Source organism: Acinonyx jubatus, chromosome X (assembly GCF_027475565.1).
Source record: "Acinonyx jubatus isolate Ajub_Pintada_27869175 chromosome X, VMU_Ajub_asm_v1.0, whole genome shotgun sequence".
NCBI classification, from domain to species: Eukaryota; Metazoa; Chordata; class Mammalia; order Carnivora; family Felidae; genus Acinonyx; species Acinonyx jubatus.
The window spans coordinates 40860742-40881407 of record NC_069389.1 but is presented as its reverse complement, the minus strand read 5'-3'; the positions used below and the strand labels follow the sequence as shown (position 1 = coordinate 40881407).

The following is a 20666-nucleotide window of genomic DNA, read 5'->3' as shown; positions in this document are numbered from 1 at the left end:
AATTCAGTAATGTAATAGAATATAAAATCAACATATAGAAATTAGTTTTCAGGGGAGCCTGGGTGGCTTAGTCGGTTAAGCATCCAACTTCAGCTCAGGTCATGATCTCATGGTTCATGAGTCGAGCCCCACGTAGGGCTCTCTGCTGTCAGCACAGAGCCCGCTTCAGATCCCCATCTCCCTCTTTTTGCCCCTCCCCCACTCATATGCACATGCGCGCACACTCTCTCTCTCTCAAAAATAAATAAAAACATTAAAAACAGAAATTAGTTTCCATAGACACAACCAGATATAATGCATAATAGAAGAGGAAACCCCATTTATGATAACAAATGAAAGATAAAATACTTCAGGATAAAGTCAACAAGGGGTAATGCAAACTTACATGAGGAAAAGCTTAAAACACTCCTGAAAGACACAAAGGTAGACTTACACAAATGCAAAGACATTCCTTGTTCTTGGATAGGATGAATTAGTATCATAAAGATGTCAGTTTCCCTTCTCAGGTGTTAATTCATAAATTCAATGTCATCCCCCAAAATATACCTATAAGCTTTTATCTGCAACTGATGAAAGTTGATAGTGAAGTTCATATGGAAATGCAGACATGCAAGAATATCCACATAAAAAAAAAAGAAAAGCTATGAGTTGGGGGGGGGGTGTGGAATTAGACCTCACAGCCCACAGGGAGTCTAATGCCTCTGCCAGAAAACATTTTATGAAGGTTTTCTAATTTAAACAGTATGATGCTGACACATGAATAGACAGTCTGACAGACTAAAGGAAGAAAAAATTAAAAGTCCGGATATAGACCCATATACATATGGAAATGTGTGGATGAAAAGTGGCAAGCTTTGTTTTTGACATTCAAATTTTCCCTCGTTGTGAAATGGATTTTTCTCTTTTTTTAGCACTCTTACAAACATCTTTATTCTGTGTGCTCTTTGGAATTTTCTCTTTTTTTAATGTTTATTTATTTTTGAGAGACAGAGATAGAGTGTGAGCCAGGGGAGGGGCAGAGAGACAGAGGGAGACACAGAATCCGAAGCAGGCTCCAGACTCCACAGAGCCCGACGCGGGGCTCGAACTCACAAACTGTGAGATTGTGACCTGAGCCGAAGTCGGTCAATCGACCGAGCCACCCAGGCGCCCCAGCTGTGGTTTTTGTGTGTTTGGTTGGTTGGTTGGTTGGTTGGTTTTGAGAGACAGAGAGAGACAGAGCGTGAGTAGGGGAGGGGCAGAGAAAGAGGGAGACACAGAATCCGAAGCAGGCTCCAGGCTGTCAGCACAGAGCCTGACGCGGGGCTCGAACTCATGAACCCTGAGATCGTGACCTGAGCTGAAGTCGGCCGCTTAACCGACTGAGCCACCCGGGTGCTCCTGGAACTGATTTTTGTATGAAGTAGGTTGAGATCCAGTTTCAAATTTCTCTGTCATACACTAAAATCTCATGTATTTCTGGGGCAGGTTCTGGACACCGTTCCAGTCCACTGGTCACTTTCTCTATACCTGTACCAATGCAGTACTATTTTAATAACTATATTTTCTCATTAACTACCGGTGTCTAGTAGGGCAGTCACACCCCGTGGCTGTTCTGTGGCCGTGTAGAGGCTATTTTTGTCAGGGACAGAAAGAACATGACGTAAGAGGCCAGGAAGAAGACAGAGCTAATGGTGGGTGATGGTGGCGGGTGGGGGCACAGGCATTAGACTTCCCGCAGGCCAGCTTGCCGCTCACATTTCCTCGTTTGTCCCCCACCCCACTGTGCGGCATGAAGGCGCAAACGCCAGGCCTGGATTTGTGGCAGCTGTCTGCTCCCACCCTGTACTTCGAGGCACTGGTTGGAAGGTTACCCATCCTCTATCACGTGGTGGGAGGCACATATCGAGACTCTGGCTCTGCTACCCTGTCTCTTCCCATCCAGGCTGCAGGCCACCAGGAATCCTCAGGGCTGCTCAGCTCAGCATCTCTAAATAGTCACCTGTCAGGGATGGGGCACACGGGAGGACTCTGTTAAGCACAGCCCTGACTTCTTTTAACCCCAGCTTCCCTATAGCGGAGTGATCTGATTTTTGGTCAAGCGGACCTAGCGGTGGGGGCTGCTGCAGGAATAGGGACCTCCCCTCCCTTGCTGCCTACACTCCAGCTGACTCAGGGCTCGGCAAGTATTTATAGAGGGCTCACAATGGAACAGATGAAGTCCTACCCCAAGGCCTCTCTGGATCCAGTCCCTTCTCTGGGCCCAGGATTCATGGTCCCTGTGCAGTGGGGAAAGAGAGGGTGCTTGGGAGTGAGAATCAACAGTGTCAGGGATGTGGGTGTGTGTGAAAGGGAGAGGGCATGAGGGAGTGAGGAAGTGAAGGGAGGGACACGGGAGATGTGTTAATAATGTGGGGAGTTTTCTTTTGAGGGGCCAATTTCACTGAGATATAACAAGTCCAGAAAAGCAGACACATCACAAGTGTGCAGCTGCTTAAAATTTCCCAAAGCGAACACGTTCCCATCGCCTGCATCCAGATCAAGGAACACTACATGACCAGGGGCGCCTGGGTGGCTCAGTTGGTGAAGCATCCGACTTCGGCTCAGGTCATGAGCTCACAGTTCGTGAGTTTGAGCCCCGCGTCGGGCTCTGTGCTGACAGCTCGGAGCCTGGAGCCTGCTTCGGATTCTGTGTCTCCTTCTCTCTCTCTGCCCCTCCCCTGCTCACACTCTGCCTCTCCCTCTCTCTCAAAAATAAATAAACATAAAAACTTTTTTTAAAGAAACACTACATGACCAAATAGATCCCCGGCACAGTTGGAAGGTGACGGTCTTTTGGGGAGGCTTGAGGGGACAGTTGTGGGAAGCCGGTGGGACTTGAGGAGGCTTACAAGGTGGAGAGTCCCCAACTCACTGTGGCCGAGTAGAAGTCCAGGTCCAAGGCTGCTGTACTTGAGGGTTCAACAGCAGATATTGGGTCACCAGGGAAGGCAGCCAAGTTCCCGGCGTCATGTTCTTGCCCATGTTCAAATCGACAGGTGTCCCTCCATGGACACTGCACAAGGTTGGGATTTAGGTAGGGAGGCATGTAGATGTGGTTGGGCAGAACATTGCTCCCCATGCTTCTCGTGGCTTTCAGTCCTGGGAGAGAAGAGTAGTAGGCACTAAGAATGGGCGGAGGGGCCGGGGAACAGTGAAAAGGAATAGCTCACGGTGGGGAAACGGGGGAGGAGCAGGGAGCAGGGTGGAAAGAAGAGAGCAAGGAGAGGGAGCAGGAACAGGGAGAGAGGGATAGGGAACATGGAGAAGGACCAGGGGGGCAGGGAATGGGGAACCTGGCAAAGGAGCAGGGGATGGCAGAGGGGACGGAGAGCACCGAACAGGGAAGAGTGGGGCTATGGCTGCAGGCATCCGTGAGAGGCACACTCAGAGCCCAATGACCCCCTTTCCTGCAGATATTCAGGAAGCCTCCCTGATATGCTCCCCTCTGAGCCCCTTCCAAGGATACACCACTCATTTCTTGAAGTGCAAGTTCCCATCCCTCAAAGAGCCTAGAGGGGACAGATGTCATGTCTGACTCTTGGGGGTCAGTAAAGTGTGACCAGATGTCCCTTGGCTAGGACTACCTGTGACCCACAAGTGGTCAATCCTGAAGATTCAGGACAGTATGGGTTGGGGACAGAATTTGCTGTGATTGGCCTAAACGGGGAGCACAGTATCCTGGGGAGGGGGGAGCACTTCTGAGAAAATACCCTGGGGAAGGGATACCTTGTTCCAGGGCTGATATGGGGAGAAGCTTGAGGAGAGGAGTCCATGCAGGGTAGAGACTCTACTCATGAATATCCCCACAGCTGTTCTTGGTGGCCATGTAGATAGATATAACCACATCGTTCTTTATATTCTGGTACTTCTATGAAGCAGAGGTTCAAAATCTCTTTAGGAACCTTGATTGTCTGTGAAGTGAGGAAAGGGAGAGGGACACTGAAACTGAGGAGCATTTATGGGGTGAGGGGATGGGATCTTAGTATCACATCAGTAGCTTTTGGGTCTCAGAGACCCACCCCATTTCCTCAGCCAGAGCAGGGTCAAGGGGCTTGTATTTTGTTTTTTTGTTTTGTTTTGTTTTTTGGTTTTTGGTTTTTTTAATTTTTTTTAACATTTATTTATTTTTGAGACAGAGAGAGACAGAGCATGAACAGGGGAGGGGCAGAGAGAGAGGGAGACACAGAATCTGAAACAGGCTCCAGGCTCTGAGCTGTCAGCACAGAGCCCGACGCGGGGCTCGAACTCACGGACCGTGAGATCATGACCTGAGCCGAAGTCGGACACTTAACCGACCAAGCCACCCAGGCTCCCCAAGGGGCTTGTATTTTGGTGGGGAGACAGGTATGAGGAAGATGTGGGCAAAGTACCTACATGATTTGAACTCATGATGCCTCCTAGTCTCAGTGAGGAGGATGAGCCCCAGGAATTAAGCCACGAGAACTAGGGATGGGAGAAATGTGTCAGGAAGCCCTTTTGAGTTCAAGATTTCCCCCATCCCTAAGACTTCTGAAAAAAAATGTGCAGAGCAACCCCCCTGCAGGTTCTACCACCTCAGGGGGTTTTATCTACCCTTCTGGAACCTCACTGTTGAGCCCCTGGTTGGAAGCCTGCCTAGACTTATCCATGTCTGAGTTACAATAAATAGCATGGGGGTGTGGATGGTAGCGTCTGAAGGCTTGCCCAAGGGTGGTCACAGACAGCCAGGAGCAAAGCAGTGACCAGCAGGAAGGCAGGATTCATGGCAGGAGCTTGAGAAGCATACGTGGGGGGAGGGTTGAGGAGTGATCTTTAAAAAAAATGAATGAGGGGCACCTGGCTGGTTCAGCCAGTGGAGTATGTGACCCTTGATCTCAGGGTTGTGAGTTCAAGCCCCATGTTGGGCATAGAGCTTACAAAAAACAAAGGAAAAAGAAAAAATATTGGGATGCCTGGGTGGCTCCATTGAGTGTCTGGCTCAGGTCATGACCTCATGGTTCGTGAGTTCAAGCCCCACATCAGGCTTCACGCTGACAGCATAGAGCCTGCTTGGGATTCTCTCTCGCGCCCTCTCTCTCTGCCCCTGCTCCCCCTCAAAAAAAATAAACTTTAAAAAGAAAGAATGATCTTTCTCTGGCCCAGCTCCCCCCAGTCAGGAGAGGATTCGGGAAGCTCCTGTCTAACACTACTGCTTTCCAGGGGCCTGGGGTCATGGGGAGGCCCCCATTGTGGGGGGAAAGGACACTGAGTCTGGGCCACTGGCCAATGGCCCCACCTCCATCCATCAGAGCTGTAAGCTCTCCACAAAGGTTCAGCATGAGGCACCCAGTGGTAGATAAGTAGTCAACAACAGGTAGTACAGTCTGGGCATTCCTGCCCACATGAACCCTCTATTTTATTCTTTCAGTTCCTTCTACTGGAGTGGGGATTAGGAGTTCGGGAGTGTATCTGAGGTTCTAATGGCTTCTTATACAGACTTTCAACCTATCTTCCCTTTTTAAAAAAATCTCCGCCTTCATTCCCACACTGAAAGGCAACTTGTGTCCTAAATGTTTCCTTTGGTGGGAGCTCTACAGTGTGATAAGAGGTGGTCTTCAGATTTCACCAGTACTGTATAGGAAGTGTCCAGGGCTGAACAGTGAGACATAGGTGTCAGTCACTATTGAGAAGAGAAAGGGCTGGTCTTATTATAGAAATCTACTTCTTCATTTGGGGCACCTGGCTGGCTCAGTCAGTGGAGCATGCAACTCTTAATCCCGGGGTTGTGAGTTCAAGCCCCACATTGAGTGTAGAGATTATTTAAAATTTTTTTAAAAAGCTTTAAAAAAAGGAAAAGAAATCTACCTCTTCATCTGTCACTGGGGGGTGGGAAGAGATGTGTCATCATATATGGTAATACCGTAATATAGTAATAGATTGGGAGCTGTTCCAGCAAGGGGATTTTCCAATTAGACATATCTAAGGATAGCGAAATTTCAATGGGGAGATTTCAATGAGGGTCGACCAATAGGGGCTATATGGAGGGGTGTGTTTCTTTTTTTTTTAATTTTTTTTAACGTTTATTTTTGAGACAGAGAGAGACAGAGCATGAACAGGGGAGGGGCAAAGAGAGAGGGAGACACAGAATCCGAAACAGGCCCTAGGCTCCGAGCTGTCAGCACACAGCCCGACGCGGGGCTCGAACTCACGGACCGTGAGATCATGACCTGAGCCGAAGTCTGACGCTTAACCGACCGAGCCACCCAGGCGCCCCGAGGAAGGGTGTGTTTCAATGAATGGAAAGATTTTTAAATGGGCTTATCATTGATAGATATCAATGGTTGGTATTTCTGAATGGGAAGATTGGACAAGGAGGGAATTTCGATGCACATGTCTGAATGGGGAGATGTGTCAGTGGGTCTAGATAAAGGAATAGGGAGATTTGTCAATAAAGATTGTCAACGGGAGGGGGTGTCTGGCTGGCTCAATCAGTGCAGCATGCGACTCTTGATCTCTGGGTTGTAAGTTCAAGCCCCATGTTAAGCATAGAGATTAGTTAAAATAAAATCTTTTAAAAAAAGATTGTCAGTGGGAATTATGTCATAGAAAGACATTTATAGGTTTGTCAACTGAGTGGTCAGTAGGGGATATGCAAATGGTGGGTAATTATGAAGAGAGATATTTGTCAGTGGGATCCATCAGTGGGTGATAGATTGCCGCTAGGTATTTTTGAATGGGGAGATTTGTTAATGGAGATCATCCATGGGGATATGTCAATGGGATATTTATGAATAAGGTGGTAGGTAGCTCAACAGGGGTATTTGTTATGGGGTATTTGTGAAAGAGGGGACTTGTACAGTGAGGAGAGGGAACTCTTCCAAGGAAAGAGTTGACCTTAGAAATTTGTCACCTGCATTCTTGGGAACAGAAGAGACTTGTAAGTATGCTGATTCATCATCCACAGTAAGGACTTCATAGTGGGGAATATTATCACTGGGGAGGAGGAGTTTTCTTAGAAATCTTTTAAAGCATTGGTATTTTTCAGTTGGGGAGACTTGTGCACCGGGAAGAAGTATATAGGCTTCAGAGTGATAAGAAAAACATTACAAATGAGCCTATTAAATATTTGTAACATCTCTGGGGGGATTATCAGGATCACGAGTTAAACTAAGGTTTCCAGAGTGCATTAAATTAGTATTACTGGTATTATACATTATTTCCAATATTGTAAATAATCAATACTGATACAAATTATCACTACCAAAGCTTTACATTAAATGACATTTATCATACTACTACTAACTAATACTTGTAAGTGCTACGTGCCCAGTACATTTTACATGTACTCCCTCATTTAACGTTCACATTGTCCCTGCAAGTTAGGCATTCTTTTTATCCCTGTTTTACAGATGTGGAAACTGAGGCACAAAGGGGTAATGTGATTCCCCCAAAGACACAGACCCAGTGCATGGAAGGGGCAGGATCTGAATTGCAAATGACCTGGCTCCAGCATTCATGTTCTTAAGCACTACACGCGGCCCGGCTAGAAATGAAGTCACTGTCAGAAAGATTTCACATGAAGTTATTATTATGAGAGTTTCGTGTTTTGACCTGAAAAAGTACCCAAGGGGCAAACACACCCTTTAATCATCCTCCAAACCTAGCACAGACCTCAGAAGGATTCTGGGTAGGGACTGTGAGGCCCATTTTCCACGGAGAAGTATTGAGCCTCAGGTGAGGGAAGGGCTGGCCCCCAGGCTACCCACTGAGCTGTACCGCCCCCCCACCATGCTGCACGTGTCACAAGGCTATCACACTTCCCCCGTGTGCTTTCTCTCAGCCATCAGTCTCTCCCAAGCAGAAATTCACACCCAGATACATGGAATGCTGGAGTGTGGGGGAGGGGGGTAACTCACTCACTTTAGTGAACTTTTTTAAAATCCTTTTTTTTTTAAATTTTTTAATGTTTGTTTATTTTTGAGAGAGAGAGAGAATGAATGGGGGAAGGGCAGAGAGAGAGGGAGACACAGAATCTGAAGCAGACTCCAGGCTCTGAGCTGTAGACTGAGCCACCCAGGCGCCCCGTGGTGGATTTTCTAGAAGAGTGAAGGGGGGATGTATTGACCCCAGGACTACAGATATCCTGCCAGGAGCTCCTGCCAGGGTCTGGGGGAGGAGGCCTCCTATGCTGTTCTGGCCTCAGTAGGGCCTGGTGGTCAACCCTATCCACGAAGCATTGACGTCTCTATCCAGGGCACCACCTTTTCCACTGCCTCCTTCTGCTTCACCTTCCTCCCAGGGATTAAAATAGCTGAGGGCTCAGGAAATGGGTCCTGGGGTCAGGGAACAACAGTCTAGCAATACAGGGAGCCGATACTAGGATTTGGTAAACTGGTAAGAGCTGCTGAGCCAGTAGCGACAAGGGCCACCAGGGCCCTTACAGTCAAACCCATCCGCGAAGGCTGCCATTTGCCCCTTTTAGCGGACAGGGTTTAGATCCTCCCAGGGCATACCCAAGATGTAGATGTTCAGGTAGAAATTGTCACTGCAGTGGGTGTCCCCTGCACAGGCAGATAGGCCCTGAGTGCTCAAAATCTACCCATCCTTTGTAAAAAATTTTTAAACATTTCTCCATATTTGAGAGTGAGAGAGACAGAGCGTGAGTGGGGGAGGGGCAGAGAGAAGGGGAGACACAGAATCTGAAACAAGTTCCAGGCTCCGAGTTGTCAGCGCAGAGCCCGACGCAGGGCTCAAACCCATGAACCACGAGATTGTGACCTGAGCTGAAGTCGGACACTTAACCAACTGAGTCACCCAGGCACCCCAAAGTCTACCCATCCCGATCTAGGACATACTTGGGCCCTGGGGGAATCTCCCAGGAGTGCCAGAGGATCCGGGGGGCCAGCTTGCTGACCCAGAATTCCCTGGAGGAAACCTGGCTTCTTCTTGTTAGGAGCAGAGTGTAGTCTGACAGGAGGGAATTTGGGGGTCCTCTCCTTCACCAAAGATGCATTGGGATCTTTTTCAAGCAGATCGAGGCCGACAGGACACTTGAGTGTTCTGTTAAATGTTTGCATCAGTCTGAAATTGTGGTTTCCAGGGGCCTCACTCGAATGAGGATCTTTGGAGTGGAGGGGACAGGAGCCAGGGATGGGGAAGGCCCCAGGGAGGCATGAACAGGATGGCCTAAGACTTGGAATAGTCAGAAGGGCAACGTAACACAGCCTCATGTGGGGGGCAGTCAGAGCTGCAGAACAATAATCAGATGTGCTGGGGAAGAGTCATCACTCAGCTTTTATGGGGGAGGATGAACCAGAAAGGTGAGGTTTGGGTGTAGAGCCCCCGGCTTTGGTGAGGGAACAGCTGTGTAGGAGGAGGTACGTGCGGGGTGAGGGATGGGCTGACACATGTGGTTGGTCCCCATTTTGAACCCCACCTGCACTTCACTGCTGTCGGTATTTCCTTCAGAGGTGGTCAGAGTGAGGCGAGGAGAGGTAGGGGAAGGGGGAGAAGGACAGAGCTTGGGGATCTCCAGATCGCACCTTCTCCTCATCCCTCCTATTCCGCAAACAGCCACTTCCAAGGAATCTCCCACAGGCCATGGGGTGGCCGGGGGAAGCCAGAGCTACCCCTTCTTCCAGAGTCCCTGGCTGGGAGGGGTATTGTGGGGGCCCTGAGCCCCCCTGGAGGTTTCCTCTTTCACTCAAGTCAGACTCACAGTAAAAAGCCAAAGGTGTGGACAGTAACACCTACAGATCTGGATGGGACAGGACATCCTCCTCAATGACATCAGGACAGTGCCCAAGGGACGAGAGCCGTTCCGTTGGCCAATTGATAAGACATTTGTCAATGAGCTTGTCAACTGGAAGGGATTTGTGAATAGAGGAATTTGCCAGTGAGACGGTGATCTGTCAGTAGTGGGATAATTTTCTAGAGAGCCCTGTGCAAATAGGAAGTATAAATTAGTCTAGTAAAATGTTCCAAAGTACCAAGCAGAGAGATTGTCCAGTGAATTGTGGTTGATGATGCAGGTTGAATGGCCAGTACTGATGTTAAAGATTGCCAATGTTAATGCCAAGGTAGACGATTATTACCAGTACCTCAATTTTTTTTAATGTTTTTTTATTCTCGAGAAAGAGAGAGAGAGAGAGAGAGAGAGAGAGAGAGAGAGAGAGACAGAGCCTGAGTGGGGGAGGGGCAGAGAGAGAGGAAGACCCAGAATCCGAAGCAGGTTCCAGGCTCTGAGCTGTCAGCACAGAGCCCAACACAGGGCTCGAACCCACGAACCGTGCGATCGTGACCTGAGCCGAAGCCGGATGCCAAACTAAGTGAGCCACCCAGGCGCCCCATCAGTACCTCAAATTTTATGTACAAATATACAAAGCCGATTTCGCATCCCCCACTCCCTCGGCATTGGTCCCAGGGTGCTCCCACCGGGTCATCAGTGACATGGCTTTGTTCCCACACATTACACGGGGACACTGCCTGCTGGATGGTAGTTGTTTATTTCATTGTTTGGGATAAAGAAAGACAGGAGTGGGAAATGGGGTGAACACTGTGCAGGCTTCAGCTTCCGCTGGGGGCCGGATTCAGGCCATCCGGGTCCTCAGGGACTGCCAGGTGCATATCCCTGGCTCTCTTGGCAGGCAGGCAAGGTGGCGGCTCTGGAAACCCTTGTCAGTGCCTGTGAGGAACTGGTCTGTCCACAAGCAGTGAGTGTCATTCTGCAGTTTGCAGGGGATGGATGAACAGGAAAATACCTAGAGAAGGGGAGGGAGGCACATCTCTGAGGGCTTCGCCTCCCGCCCCTACTCAGTTTTCAACACTCAGCTGCCTAGGGAGACCTGGTGTTGCCCCACCTGGGGAGAGACTTGAGAACAGCCCCTCCCATTGGAGGAACAGGCACTGGGCTTGGCAAGGTGATGGTAATCCAGGGAACTGATCAGTTTCCTGGAATGGCGGCTGGAGAACAGTCATGGGGGGGGGGGGGCGGTCAGACAGTTTTCCAGGGAAACTATTCCATAGGATAGGGAACAAGCAGCAGTAGTAGCGGGGAACAGCTGGCCAGTGGGGCACAGGCATAGAATAGAGCCATGGGGCTCAGACACACAGTCACTGGGATCAGAGGACATTCAGGGCCACCAGAAAATAGTCTTGGAATGGCTGGAAGGGCAATGTAACACACCCTTGTGTACGGAGCAGTCAGAGCTACAGAGAAATAATCAGATGTGCTGGGGAGGAGTCAGTGGGTTGGGGGATCGGCGCTTTGGGTTCCTGGAGAACATTCTAGGGAACCAAGAAACAATCCCTGGGGGGTCAAGAATAGACAGAGGGACTAGAAAATAGTCCCAAGGGGGATTTAGAGGGACAGGAAGCAGCCAGAAAGTCCAGGGAACAGCGAATCCCCAGGTACAAGACACAGAGCAAAGAAGAACCAGAATTTCCAGTCTCAGGTTTCAGGGGACCAGCAAGAGAGATCAGGGACAGCACTAGGGTTTGGGGAGCAGCCATACGGACAAGGAATGGTCAGGAGGAGCAAGAAAGAAGCCAGGGTTTGGGTAAGAACCCAAGGACCGCTCTCCAGGTGGCGGGCAGGGCCCAGGTACTCACCGTGCATTCTTCGCAGCCAGCAGCATAGGTCTTGGTGAAGCCCCGGCGCTGAGAGGAACTCAGACTGTTCCAGGGAACCACGTAACTGCAGGTATTGATGTGCAGGTGTCCGTTCCGCAGTTTTCCTGGGGGGCAGGGGGCAAGAGGCAGCAGCTGATCAGCTGGGCCGGCGTCGGTGGGGGGGGGGGGGAGGGAGGGTAGGGCGGCGCCTGATTGGCGTCCCGGGCGCACAGACCCCCGCTGGGCAAAAGCCCCCCCCCACCCCCCCGCCTTCCGATAGGCTGAAATTGGGGCGGTTCCCATTTCAACTGGGACCAGTCCCTCGGAGCCTCGCCCCCTCGCGGCGCCAGGCGGCGTCAGAGGGACGGGCCGGCGTGGCACAGGACGAGGGGGCGGGGACTCACCGGCGATGAGAAACTCCTCGCTGCGGTTCTGGGACCTGTGGAAGTATCCGCAGACGCTCTCCGCGGTGGGGGTGTAGACGAACCGGATGTCAGAGGCATCCCCCAAGGCGCTGAACCCTTTGAACATCTGCCGATAGGTGAGGGGAAGAATCTCTTTTACTGCTATAATCCTCCCCCTCCACGTTCTTCCCTGAAGTCATAGAGCATCCTGACATCACAGCCAACTTCCTCGACAAACCGGTGGCCCTTGGCTTTTACTTTGACGGGAAGGAAGATGTTAGGAACTGCTGGGAAAAGGGCAGGAGGAATACCTTGGTCATCTTGATCTCATAACGCTGGCTTAAGGCAGTCTGGTTGACTTCTGCGGTCCCCACGAACTTGGCCCTGATGACTGCAGGAGAGGAGGGGGGAGAGACGAGTCAAATGGACTGCAGGAGCCAATAAAATAAAATAATCAAATACTAATACCGGCGAAGCACATACTTAAATAGGGATCGCTAGATGTCAGCTCATTAAGCTATTTACACACCGGTTAATTGATTTGATTGGTATATTGAGCGACTACTCTTTGCCAGGCGCTGCTTAAAATTAAGCCTTTTTCATATATTCATCATGTGTTCATTCACTCAACAAATATTTCAGAGCCTGCTGTGCGCCAGGCACTGTTCTGGGTGTTAGGAACACAACAGTGAACAAAACACAGAACCCCCCCCCCCCTTGTGGAGCTCACATTCCAGCCAGAAGGAGGCTAAACACAAGCGAAATAATAAGTACATGGAATGTTACAAAGTATTTAGTGCGATGAGGAATTTCAGACATGGTGATCAGGGGGTACAGGGGACAGGGGTTAAAATCCTGAACAGGGAGGGGGGCACCTGGGTGGCTCTGTTGGTTACGTGACTGGCTCTTGGTTTCAGCAAAGGTCATGATCTCACCATTGGTGAGTTCGAACCCTAGTCAGCCTCCGTGCTGGGATTGTCTCTCTCCCTCTTTCTCTGGCCCTCCCCCTGCTCCTTCTCTCTCTATCTCTCAAAATAAATAAATAAACTTTATGTGTGTGTGTGTGTGTGTGTGTGTGTGTACATATATATATATACACACACACACATACATATATATATAAATTTTGAACAGGGAAGGCCATCCTGACATCAGAGGCCACCACCCGTGTGGATACCTGGGGTGTGGGGGGGAGGGTGTACCAGGCAGAGGAAGCTGCCAGTACAAAGGCCCCCGGAGGTGGGATTGGGCTCAGAGTAATCAAGGAAGCACAAGGATGCCGGTGCGGCTAAAGCAGAGTCAGTGCAGGGCTGAGTGGACTTGTTCCAGGGGTCGGCACCACTGTGAACCCCCCAAAAGCAAACGCACAGAGTGTGCAGGCAGAGTGGGGCACACTTACTGAAGTCTGAGCTGCAGAAGGCGGTCTGCGGGTGGAGTGGGGCACAGGTACAGGCCCGGCTGGGGGCTGCCAGCCACAGCAACAACAGGATGCAGGAGGCCAGGGGCGCCAAGGGTGCCATGGTGGGTTCTGCGGGGTGGGGAGGAGGGGTCAGCGGTCCTCTGCGAGGTGGGCAGTGCCCTCCCCAGCCTGGAACGGGATTAAGCCGCCGCACTCCGGGCTTGAGGGGTTGGGGGGGCAGTGGAGATTTTAAGGGGGGTGGGGATCTTGGAGCCCAGAGGAGCCGAGAGGGCAGAGGGTCGGGGGTTGGGAGAGTCTAGGACTTGTGGAGCTCCTGCAATTTCACAGATTGGGAGAGTCGGGGGATGGGGGGGGGAGGGCGAGGGGGCGGGCTACAAGGCTGTGGTGTTTGCAGAATAAGGGGGCAGAGGGTTTGCAGGATTTAGGGACGTTGGGAAGTCAGAAGGTCAAGAAGCTGGGGTGAGGAATTTGGGGTTCAGGGAGCCAGGGGAGTTTGGGGTTTCAGGGTTGTGCATAGTGAGATGGGGGGAGTGGAGAGAAGCTGAGGAGTCCGGAGGAGGTTGGGGGTTCAGAGAGTTTGGAGGCTTCAGGGATCGGGGTGCCTGAGGGATTTGGGAGCAGGGAAGGTCGTGGAGTTGGGGATTTAGGAGGGTTGGGGGGCAGTGAGGGAATTTAGGGGAGTTGGCAGCCTGGGAGGCAGCTGTGATATTAGGGGGCTCATGGGTTTGGAGGAGTCGGGGATAGAGATCAGGGTTCCAAGGAGTCTGGAGTGTGGGAATTGGGGGAGAAGTTCCAGCACCACCACCCCCCCCACTCCCGCCCTCCTCCCCTGAACCAGCCCAGAGTCCTGGTACCCCCCGGCCAGGCTGAGTGGCCAGACGTCCAGCAGGAAAGCTCCGGCCAAGCTTCAGGCCCCGCGGGCCTCCCAGGCCCCTGCCTACCTCTGGTGGATCTCTCCAGGCGCTGGGTCTGAGGCGACAGTGGCAGGGCCTGAGCAGCGGAGGATAAATGTCCACTCGAGGGGCGGGGGTGGCAGTGGTGCGGAAACCACAGGCCTCCAGGCTTCCTGGATGCATTACTCATCCGCCCACCCTCCGTGGAGGCCAAGGGGCGGGCCAAGCAAGGGCTGCCGAAAAGGAGATGCGCCCTCCTCCTCTCCCTCCCGCTGGGCCTCGCCCTGGCCACCCGCCCCCATCTCCACGTTTGTCCATCTGTCAATCCATCCATCGTCCGACACTAGTCCTTCCAGGCAGCCTCTGGGGAGGGCTTAGAGGCAGGACTACCCCCTACCCCCCCCCCCCAGCACTCAGGGCAATTCCCTGAAGTCTCCAAACTCTCTCCAAAGTCTACCCCATCACCCACATCCCCCAAAATCCCCGTGGCCGAAGCCTGAGTTAGTCCATCCTTTTAGTAAGCATGTCTTGTGCACCTACTGTGTGCCAGGCACACACACAAATCCCTCTCCTTGGTAGTTCTGACAGTCTGGTGAAGGGTGAGGGAGGCAGACAGGAAACAAATCAGGTAGAAGCAGTGGAGAGAGTAAGGCAAGTGAGAGGAGGAGGAATACAAGGGGGGCAACTGAGGCACCGAGAGGTTAAGTGACATATCCAAGATCACAGTTAATAAGCAGCAGAACTGGCATTTGAACTCAGGTGGCCTGAAGCCAGAGCCTGGATGTTAACCCCTCGCAAAAAACACAGACTTGGGGCACCTGGCTGGCTCAGTCAGTGGAGCCTGCAACTTTTTTTTTTTTCAACGTTTATTTAATTTTGGGACAGAGAGAGACAGAGCATGAACGGGGGAGGGGCAGAGAGAGAGGGAGACACAGAATCGGAAACAGGCTCCAGGCTCTGAGCCATCAGCCCAGAGCCTGACGCGGGGCTCGAACTCACCGACTGCGAGATCGTGACCTGGCTGAAGTCGGACGCTTAACCGACTGCGCCACCCAGGCGCCCCAAGCCAGCAACTCTTAATCTCGGCCGGAGTTGTGAGTTCAAGCCCCACGTTGGGTGTAGAGATTGCTTAAAAATAAAATCCTTGAAAAAATAAACACATAGGTAAATAAATAGCATTTATACAGCAGCAACTGTGTCCCAGGCACTCAGCATATTTTTTCTCACTTAGAGCTCACAGTAAACCTCCGAGATGGGTACCGGTATTAGTCCCATTTTACAGATGAGGAACTATGAGGCATAGAGGGATTGAAGAACCTTCCGAGGATCACCAGGCATGGCTGGGATTTGAACCTAGGTTAACTGGTGCCAGGATCTCACCCCAGCCGTGGCACGGCCCTGACCTGTGGGGAAAGTGCCAGTGAATTAGTGAGCATTACGGTGGGGGGGGGCGGTTCACTGGTGGTGAAAGAGGGCTGTGAGTCAGTAGAAAACGGATCCCCTCCCATCCTGCCCTGCCCCTTCCCCACCAGCCCTCCCACACCTCTGGGGTGGGGTGGGGGGGGGGGTTGGTGGTGAGGCAATCCCTGCCCACCAGCTTCCAGATGCTGCCTGAATCTTCCCTGGGGTCCTGGGAAAGGGCTCTAAGGGCTAATTAACATCCTTTGTTGGTTGGGGAAGGCAGACCAATGATAACAGTGATGGTGCTGTGCGCTGTGTCCTATATTCCTTGTGTAAATTCTTTCAGTCCTCATGGCCCCCTTGCTAACGAAGCTTGCTTAACTCAGGGAGGTTAGCCCAGTCACCAGCACCACCCCCACAAAAACGACACCCGCCCCCCACCCCACTACTGTGGGTATCGAACAGCGTTCTGGAACCTTTGTGAGCACTTCATCTCTCAGTCCTGATTGCCACCTTGGTAATTCATGTCGGCTGGCCAAGGGATGCTGACCCAGTACCAATAGCAGTAGCCAACACTTCTTGAGGAGGGGGGCTTCCTGTGTGCCAGAAAACCGGGCTCAGCGCTTTTCCTGAAGTAATCTGTTCCTCACAATTTGCCTGTGACTTAGGGACGTGGCGTATCTCCTGATGCCGATGAGGAAACCCAGACACGCTGAGGGGTCGAGTGACCTACCCAGGAATGAGAATGAAGAAACGGCCCCTCCGGCAGGGGCGGGGGCAGAGGGGGGAGGGGGAGTAAACCAGGAATTTGGAGCCGCCGGTTGTGAAAGTGGGGAGGGAGAGTGAACGAGGCAGGGGCTGAGTAAGTCAGAGCTCGGCCAGTGGGAGCCGCGCGGGAAGGGAAAACCCTGCTGCAGCCCCTCACTGACCCTGCTTCGGATGCCAGCTCTCTCAAGCCTGAGTCAGCAGCGAGTGTGGCCGACTGTCTACACGTGAGGGGTTCTGTGCATCCGGGTCATAGTGCGGGTTTTGAAACCGGTGGGGTTTCGCGGAGATGTATCCGGATGTGCAGCCCCTGGGGGACATTGCATGGGTGTGGGGGCCGTGGGGCCGGCTGGGTGTGCAGCGCGGATGCCCGGCCATCTCCACGACGTGCCAAGCGCTTGGGCCTCGTGGTGCCCTTTGTGCAGATCAGGAAACTGAGGCCCAGAGAAGGTTAGGCGACCTGACCCGGGCTTCCACATGGCTTTAGGAAGAGGCGAGGCCAAGATGCAAACCTAGGGCTCTCCAGGGGATCCTGGAGTGCAAAGCTCCCAGCATGCACGCGTGTGCGGGCATAGTCGCGCACATACGTACACACGGGGTTGCGTTCAGACTCAAGTCCAGAGGAAACAAGGAGGGTTTGTGAAAAGAGGGGCCTGGCCTGGGTGGCTCAGTCGGTGAAGCATTCGACTTCCACTCAGGTCATGATCCCTGGGTTCGTGAGTTCGAGCCCCGTGTGGGGCTCTGTGCTGACAGCTTGGAGCCTGGAGTCTGCTTTGGATTCTGTCTCCCTCTCTCTCTCTCTGCCCCTCCTTTGCTCACACACACTCTCTAAAAAATAAACATTAAAAAATGTAATAAAATTTAAAAACAAGAAAAGAGGGGTCTAGAGACCTCGAGGTGGGGGCCTGTGCGCGCGTGTGCACTTGCACGCAGCTCTGCTCTGTGTCTGCCTCTGAGAACTGTGTGTGCGCACCTGTGTGTTTTGTGTCGCTCCTGGGAGTTGTACCTCTGCTTCTGCAGAGCGGGTCTAAGTTGCGCATGTAATTGCGGAGGTGGTGTTCGTTCCTGAGTTGTGTGTGTGCCCGAGTGTTAACGTCAAGCGCTGCCTCTGCGCTGCTGCCCCGGAACGCTAACGAGAGGATCCTCGCAGCCCCCTTCCCAACGCGGTGCCTCTCGGGGGACCCGTGATGACGCCAGTCATTTGGGAAATGAGGAAGGTGGGGGTGCGGAGAGAGGGTGAGGCCTGAAGGTCAATCGGTCACCCTGAGCCTGCGGGCTTCCTGTGCCTGTCGGGAACCGGGAACCGCCGCCGCCCGGGCAGCCCCTCCGGGAATGCCCTCTCTCTACCCCGCGGGACAGCGGAGGGGGCGGCGCGGCCGTGCGCGCGCAGCTCGCCCAACCCGAGCCCCTCTGCCCGCCCCCGGGGTCGCGGGAGGCCTGAGGCATCCCCACACCTGGACGTGTGAGTGTGCGTGTGCACGCACACACCCGGAAGTGCCTACACTTAGGAAGACTCTGGGTGTCCCTGGCTGTGTGTGCGCCTCTCCGTTTGTATGGGTGGCAAGGCGCGTTGTGTGTGCGCGTCCCTAGATGTACTTTGGGTGTGCCCCCCCCTCCCCGTCTGGTGCGGCTCTCCGTGCTGAGTCTTGGTGGTTATGTGACGACCTAGGAGTGTGTACCTCTATATGTGGCGTGGGTCTTCCTCGTGCGTGGGCCCGGGAGTGTCGCGGGTGTGTCTGTGAGTGTTGGGTGTGAGTACGTGCCCACTTCTGTCGTGTGTACCTGTCGGGGTTGTGTGTGCCTGTGCGCTCCGTGGCTGTGCCTCTGAGGGTGGTCTCTGTACTTCATGGGCAATCCTTCATGCTGTGTGGGTCCCTGACGTGGCTTTGGGCCACAGGAAAGGGGCTGTGTGTGTGTGCCCCAAAGCGTGTGCTGCTGGGCAGAGGCCGGCCAGAAGCGCCTGGCTGGCTGAATGTGTGGACCTCTGCAGCCGGAGAGCAAGGTGTGCTGTGACTGAGCCTGCGTTGGTTGTGCGTCTTTCCATCTCGTGGGTCTCAACCTACTTGGCAATCTCTGGGCTTGGTTGTGTAGATCTGAGTTCTGAGGGTTTGTGTGCGTGCCTCTGGGTTGCGTCTGTGCACGGACGATGCTTACACACGAGGCCTGGCTGAGGGATCCGGTTACTACATGCTTGCCACCACACCCCCGTGCATGCACATGCACACACTCACTTCTCTATCATCCACTCATTATAAAAACAAACTTTCCCTTTTCCGGAAAAGTCCCCCACCCCCACCCCTATCCCATGCCTCTGCCCGGGAAAGCAGAGGCGGGATGTCTGGGACTTGAGGGTAGTGGAGGGAGGGACAGGCAGGCAGGGCTCTGAGTTCGATTCTGGGCACAGAAACGTGTGTGTGTGTGTGTGTGTGTGTGTGACCCCCACTGCTGACTGTCCCTGACTCGCCTCTTCTGGGAAATGGCTTCTAATGTGGCTCCCACAGAACGGGCTTCCCTCAGCCCCCCCCCGCCCACCACCCCTGTGATGGCCCTCCTGCCCTGACCCTGCTCTGCCTTTCCGCCCTACCAGCTCAGCAGCACGACGTACCCTGTGGTTGTGAAGATGGGGCACGCACACTCCGGGATGGGCAAGGTGAGTCCCCAGATGGGGTGTGTAGGTGTGTGTGTTTGGAAATGGTGCGTGCTCCTGGCATGGTGCATACGTATATTGCGTATTCAAAGCACTCCGGTAATTCTGTGTGATTGTGTGTCCTGGGGTGTCTTTGTCTCTTTGGATTTTTTTCCCTCACATTCTTAGACTTTGTCATACATTCAACCAGGTTTATGCGTCCTGTTACTTTGTTCGTGTAACCAGCATTGTGTTTGTGTATACACATGCCCCTGTGTTGAACACACGCTATATAATCTTTTATCTTCAAGCGTCTTGGGGTCCTGCGTGCATTCCGTCCACCTGATTTTGTCTCTGTGTGTGTAGAAAGCAGACTTGTAATGTGTATGCTTGCATATCGTGTATACAACCGATTGTGTGTCGCGGTACCCGTACACATAGACCATATATACGCACAGTTTTTCCACAGATTTACTGGTATATAACCCACATACCATACAACTTACCCATTTAAAGTGGACAACTCAATTGTTTTTAGTATGTTCAAAGTTGCATATCCCCACCTGTGTGTCTGCTGTGTACGTGTAAAAACTAGGACCCCCAGAATTATGCATGCCCGAGTGTCTTGGCGTATCCACTGAATTTGTACGTACTTGGCTCACCCGTGTCATTTACGTGCATGCCCCCGCCCCAGGACAACCCCCCCCCCCCGCCCGCTGCCACCTTGTCCTAATCAGGTCCTGATCCCTGCCCCACTCCTACAGGTCAAAGTGGACAACCAGCACGACTTCCAGGACATCGCGAGCGTCGTGGCACTGACCAAGACATATGCCACTGCCGAGCCCTTCATTGACGCCAAATATGACGTGCGTGTCCAGAAAATTGGGCAGAACTACAAAGCCTACATGTGAGTGGAGAGGCCGAGGCCTGGGTAGGGGTCCCCTGCCCTGTGTAACCTGGGCTCCCCTGAGCTTCTGTCCTCTCTCGTCTTGTCCCCCCAGGAGGACGTCAGTGTCAGGAAACTGGAAGACCAACACCGGCTCTGCCATGCTCGAGCAGATCGCCATGTCTGACAGGTGGGGGTGGCCTGGACTCAGAGGGAGGGGACACCAGGGGGGAAGCATGGCTACGCAGGCCGGCCGGGCACTGACAGGCTTCCTTGCCCCACATCTCGGCAGGTACAAGCTGTGGGTGGATACGTGCTCCGAGATTTTTGGGGGACTGGACATCTGCGCAGTGGAAGCGCTGCATGGCAAGGATGGAAGGGATCACATCATTGAGGTGGGAGCGCCCAGGAACTGGTAGGGGTACGGGGTGGGGCAGGTGCATGGCAGCATCGTTCCATAAGCCGTGAAGCTCTCCATGGCCCAGGTTGCTATAAAGGCACTCTGTGAACTGTAAAGTACCTCATAAATTAGGAGGTGCTTGAGGAACAGCCGAGTGCTTTACAAAACTATATTGGGGCGCCCACGTGACTCAGTCGGTTAAGTGTCCAACTTCGGCTCGGGTCATGATCTTGCAGTCTGTGAGTTCAAGCCCCGCGTCGGACTCTGTGCTGACAGCTAAGA

The 20666-nt window shown here is 52.7% G+C and overlaps 2 protein-coding genes across 3 annotated transcripts in view; one reads left to right on the top strand and one right to left on the bottom strand.

Annotated features, from left to right (window-relative positions):
- Positions 1–20666, top strand: part of SYN1 (synapsin I) — a 51134-nt gene that overhangs the window by 26100 nt on the left and 4368 nt on the right. For both annotated transcript variants that reach the window (XM_027053969.2, XM_027053970.2), the window contains exons 6-9: positions 19060–19122; positions 19863–20005; positions 20100–20174; positions 20277–20379. In XM_027053969.2, the coding sequence (XP_026909770.1) occupies positions 19060–19122; positions 19863–20005; positions 20100–20174; positions 20277–20379 (384 nt within the window). The remainder of the gene's footprint in view (positions 1–19059; positions 19123–19862; positions 20006–20099; positions 20175–20276; positions 20380–20666) is intronic.
- On the bottom strand, positions 10466–14514 carry TIMP1 (TIMP metallopeptidase inhibitor 1). The gene is made up of 6 exons (XM_027054006.2): positions 14355–14514; positions 13393–13521; positions 12305–12384; positions 11994–12120; positions 11590–11714; positions 10466–10739 (listed from the first exon to the last, which is right to left on the bottom strand). The coding sequence occupies exons 1-6, from the start codon at positions 14494–14496 to the stop codon at positions 10569–10571; spliced, it is 774 nt and encodes a 257-aa protein (XP_026909807.2). The 5' UTR covers positions 14497–14514; the 3' UTR covers positions 10466–10568.

Bases quoted from the DNA above. Each gene is read 5' to 3' on its own strand.
- TIMP1 (XM_027054006.2), bottom strand. From the start codon at position 14,496: ATGAGTAATGCATCCAGGAAGCCTGGAGGCCTGTGGTTTCCGCACCAC. The intron at 13,522-14,354 runs GTAGGCAGGGGC...CCCACCCCGCAG, and splicing joins CCTGGAGAGATCCACCAGAG to AACCCACCATGGCACCCTTG. The intron at 12,385-13,392 runs GTAAGTGTGCCC...CCTCTCCTGCAG, and splicing joins CTTCTGCAGCTCAGACTTCA to TCATCAGGGCCAAGTTCGTG.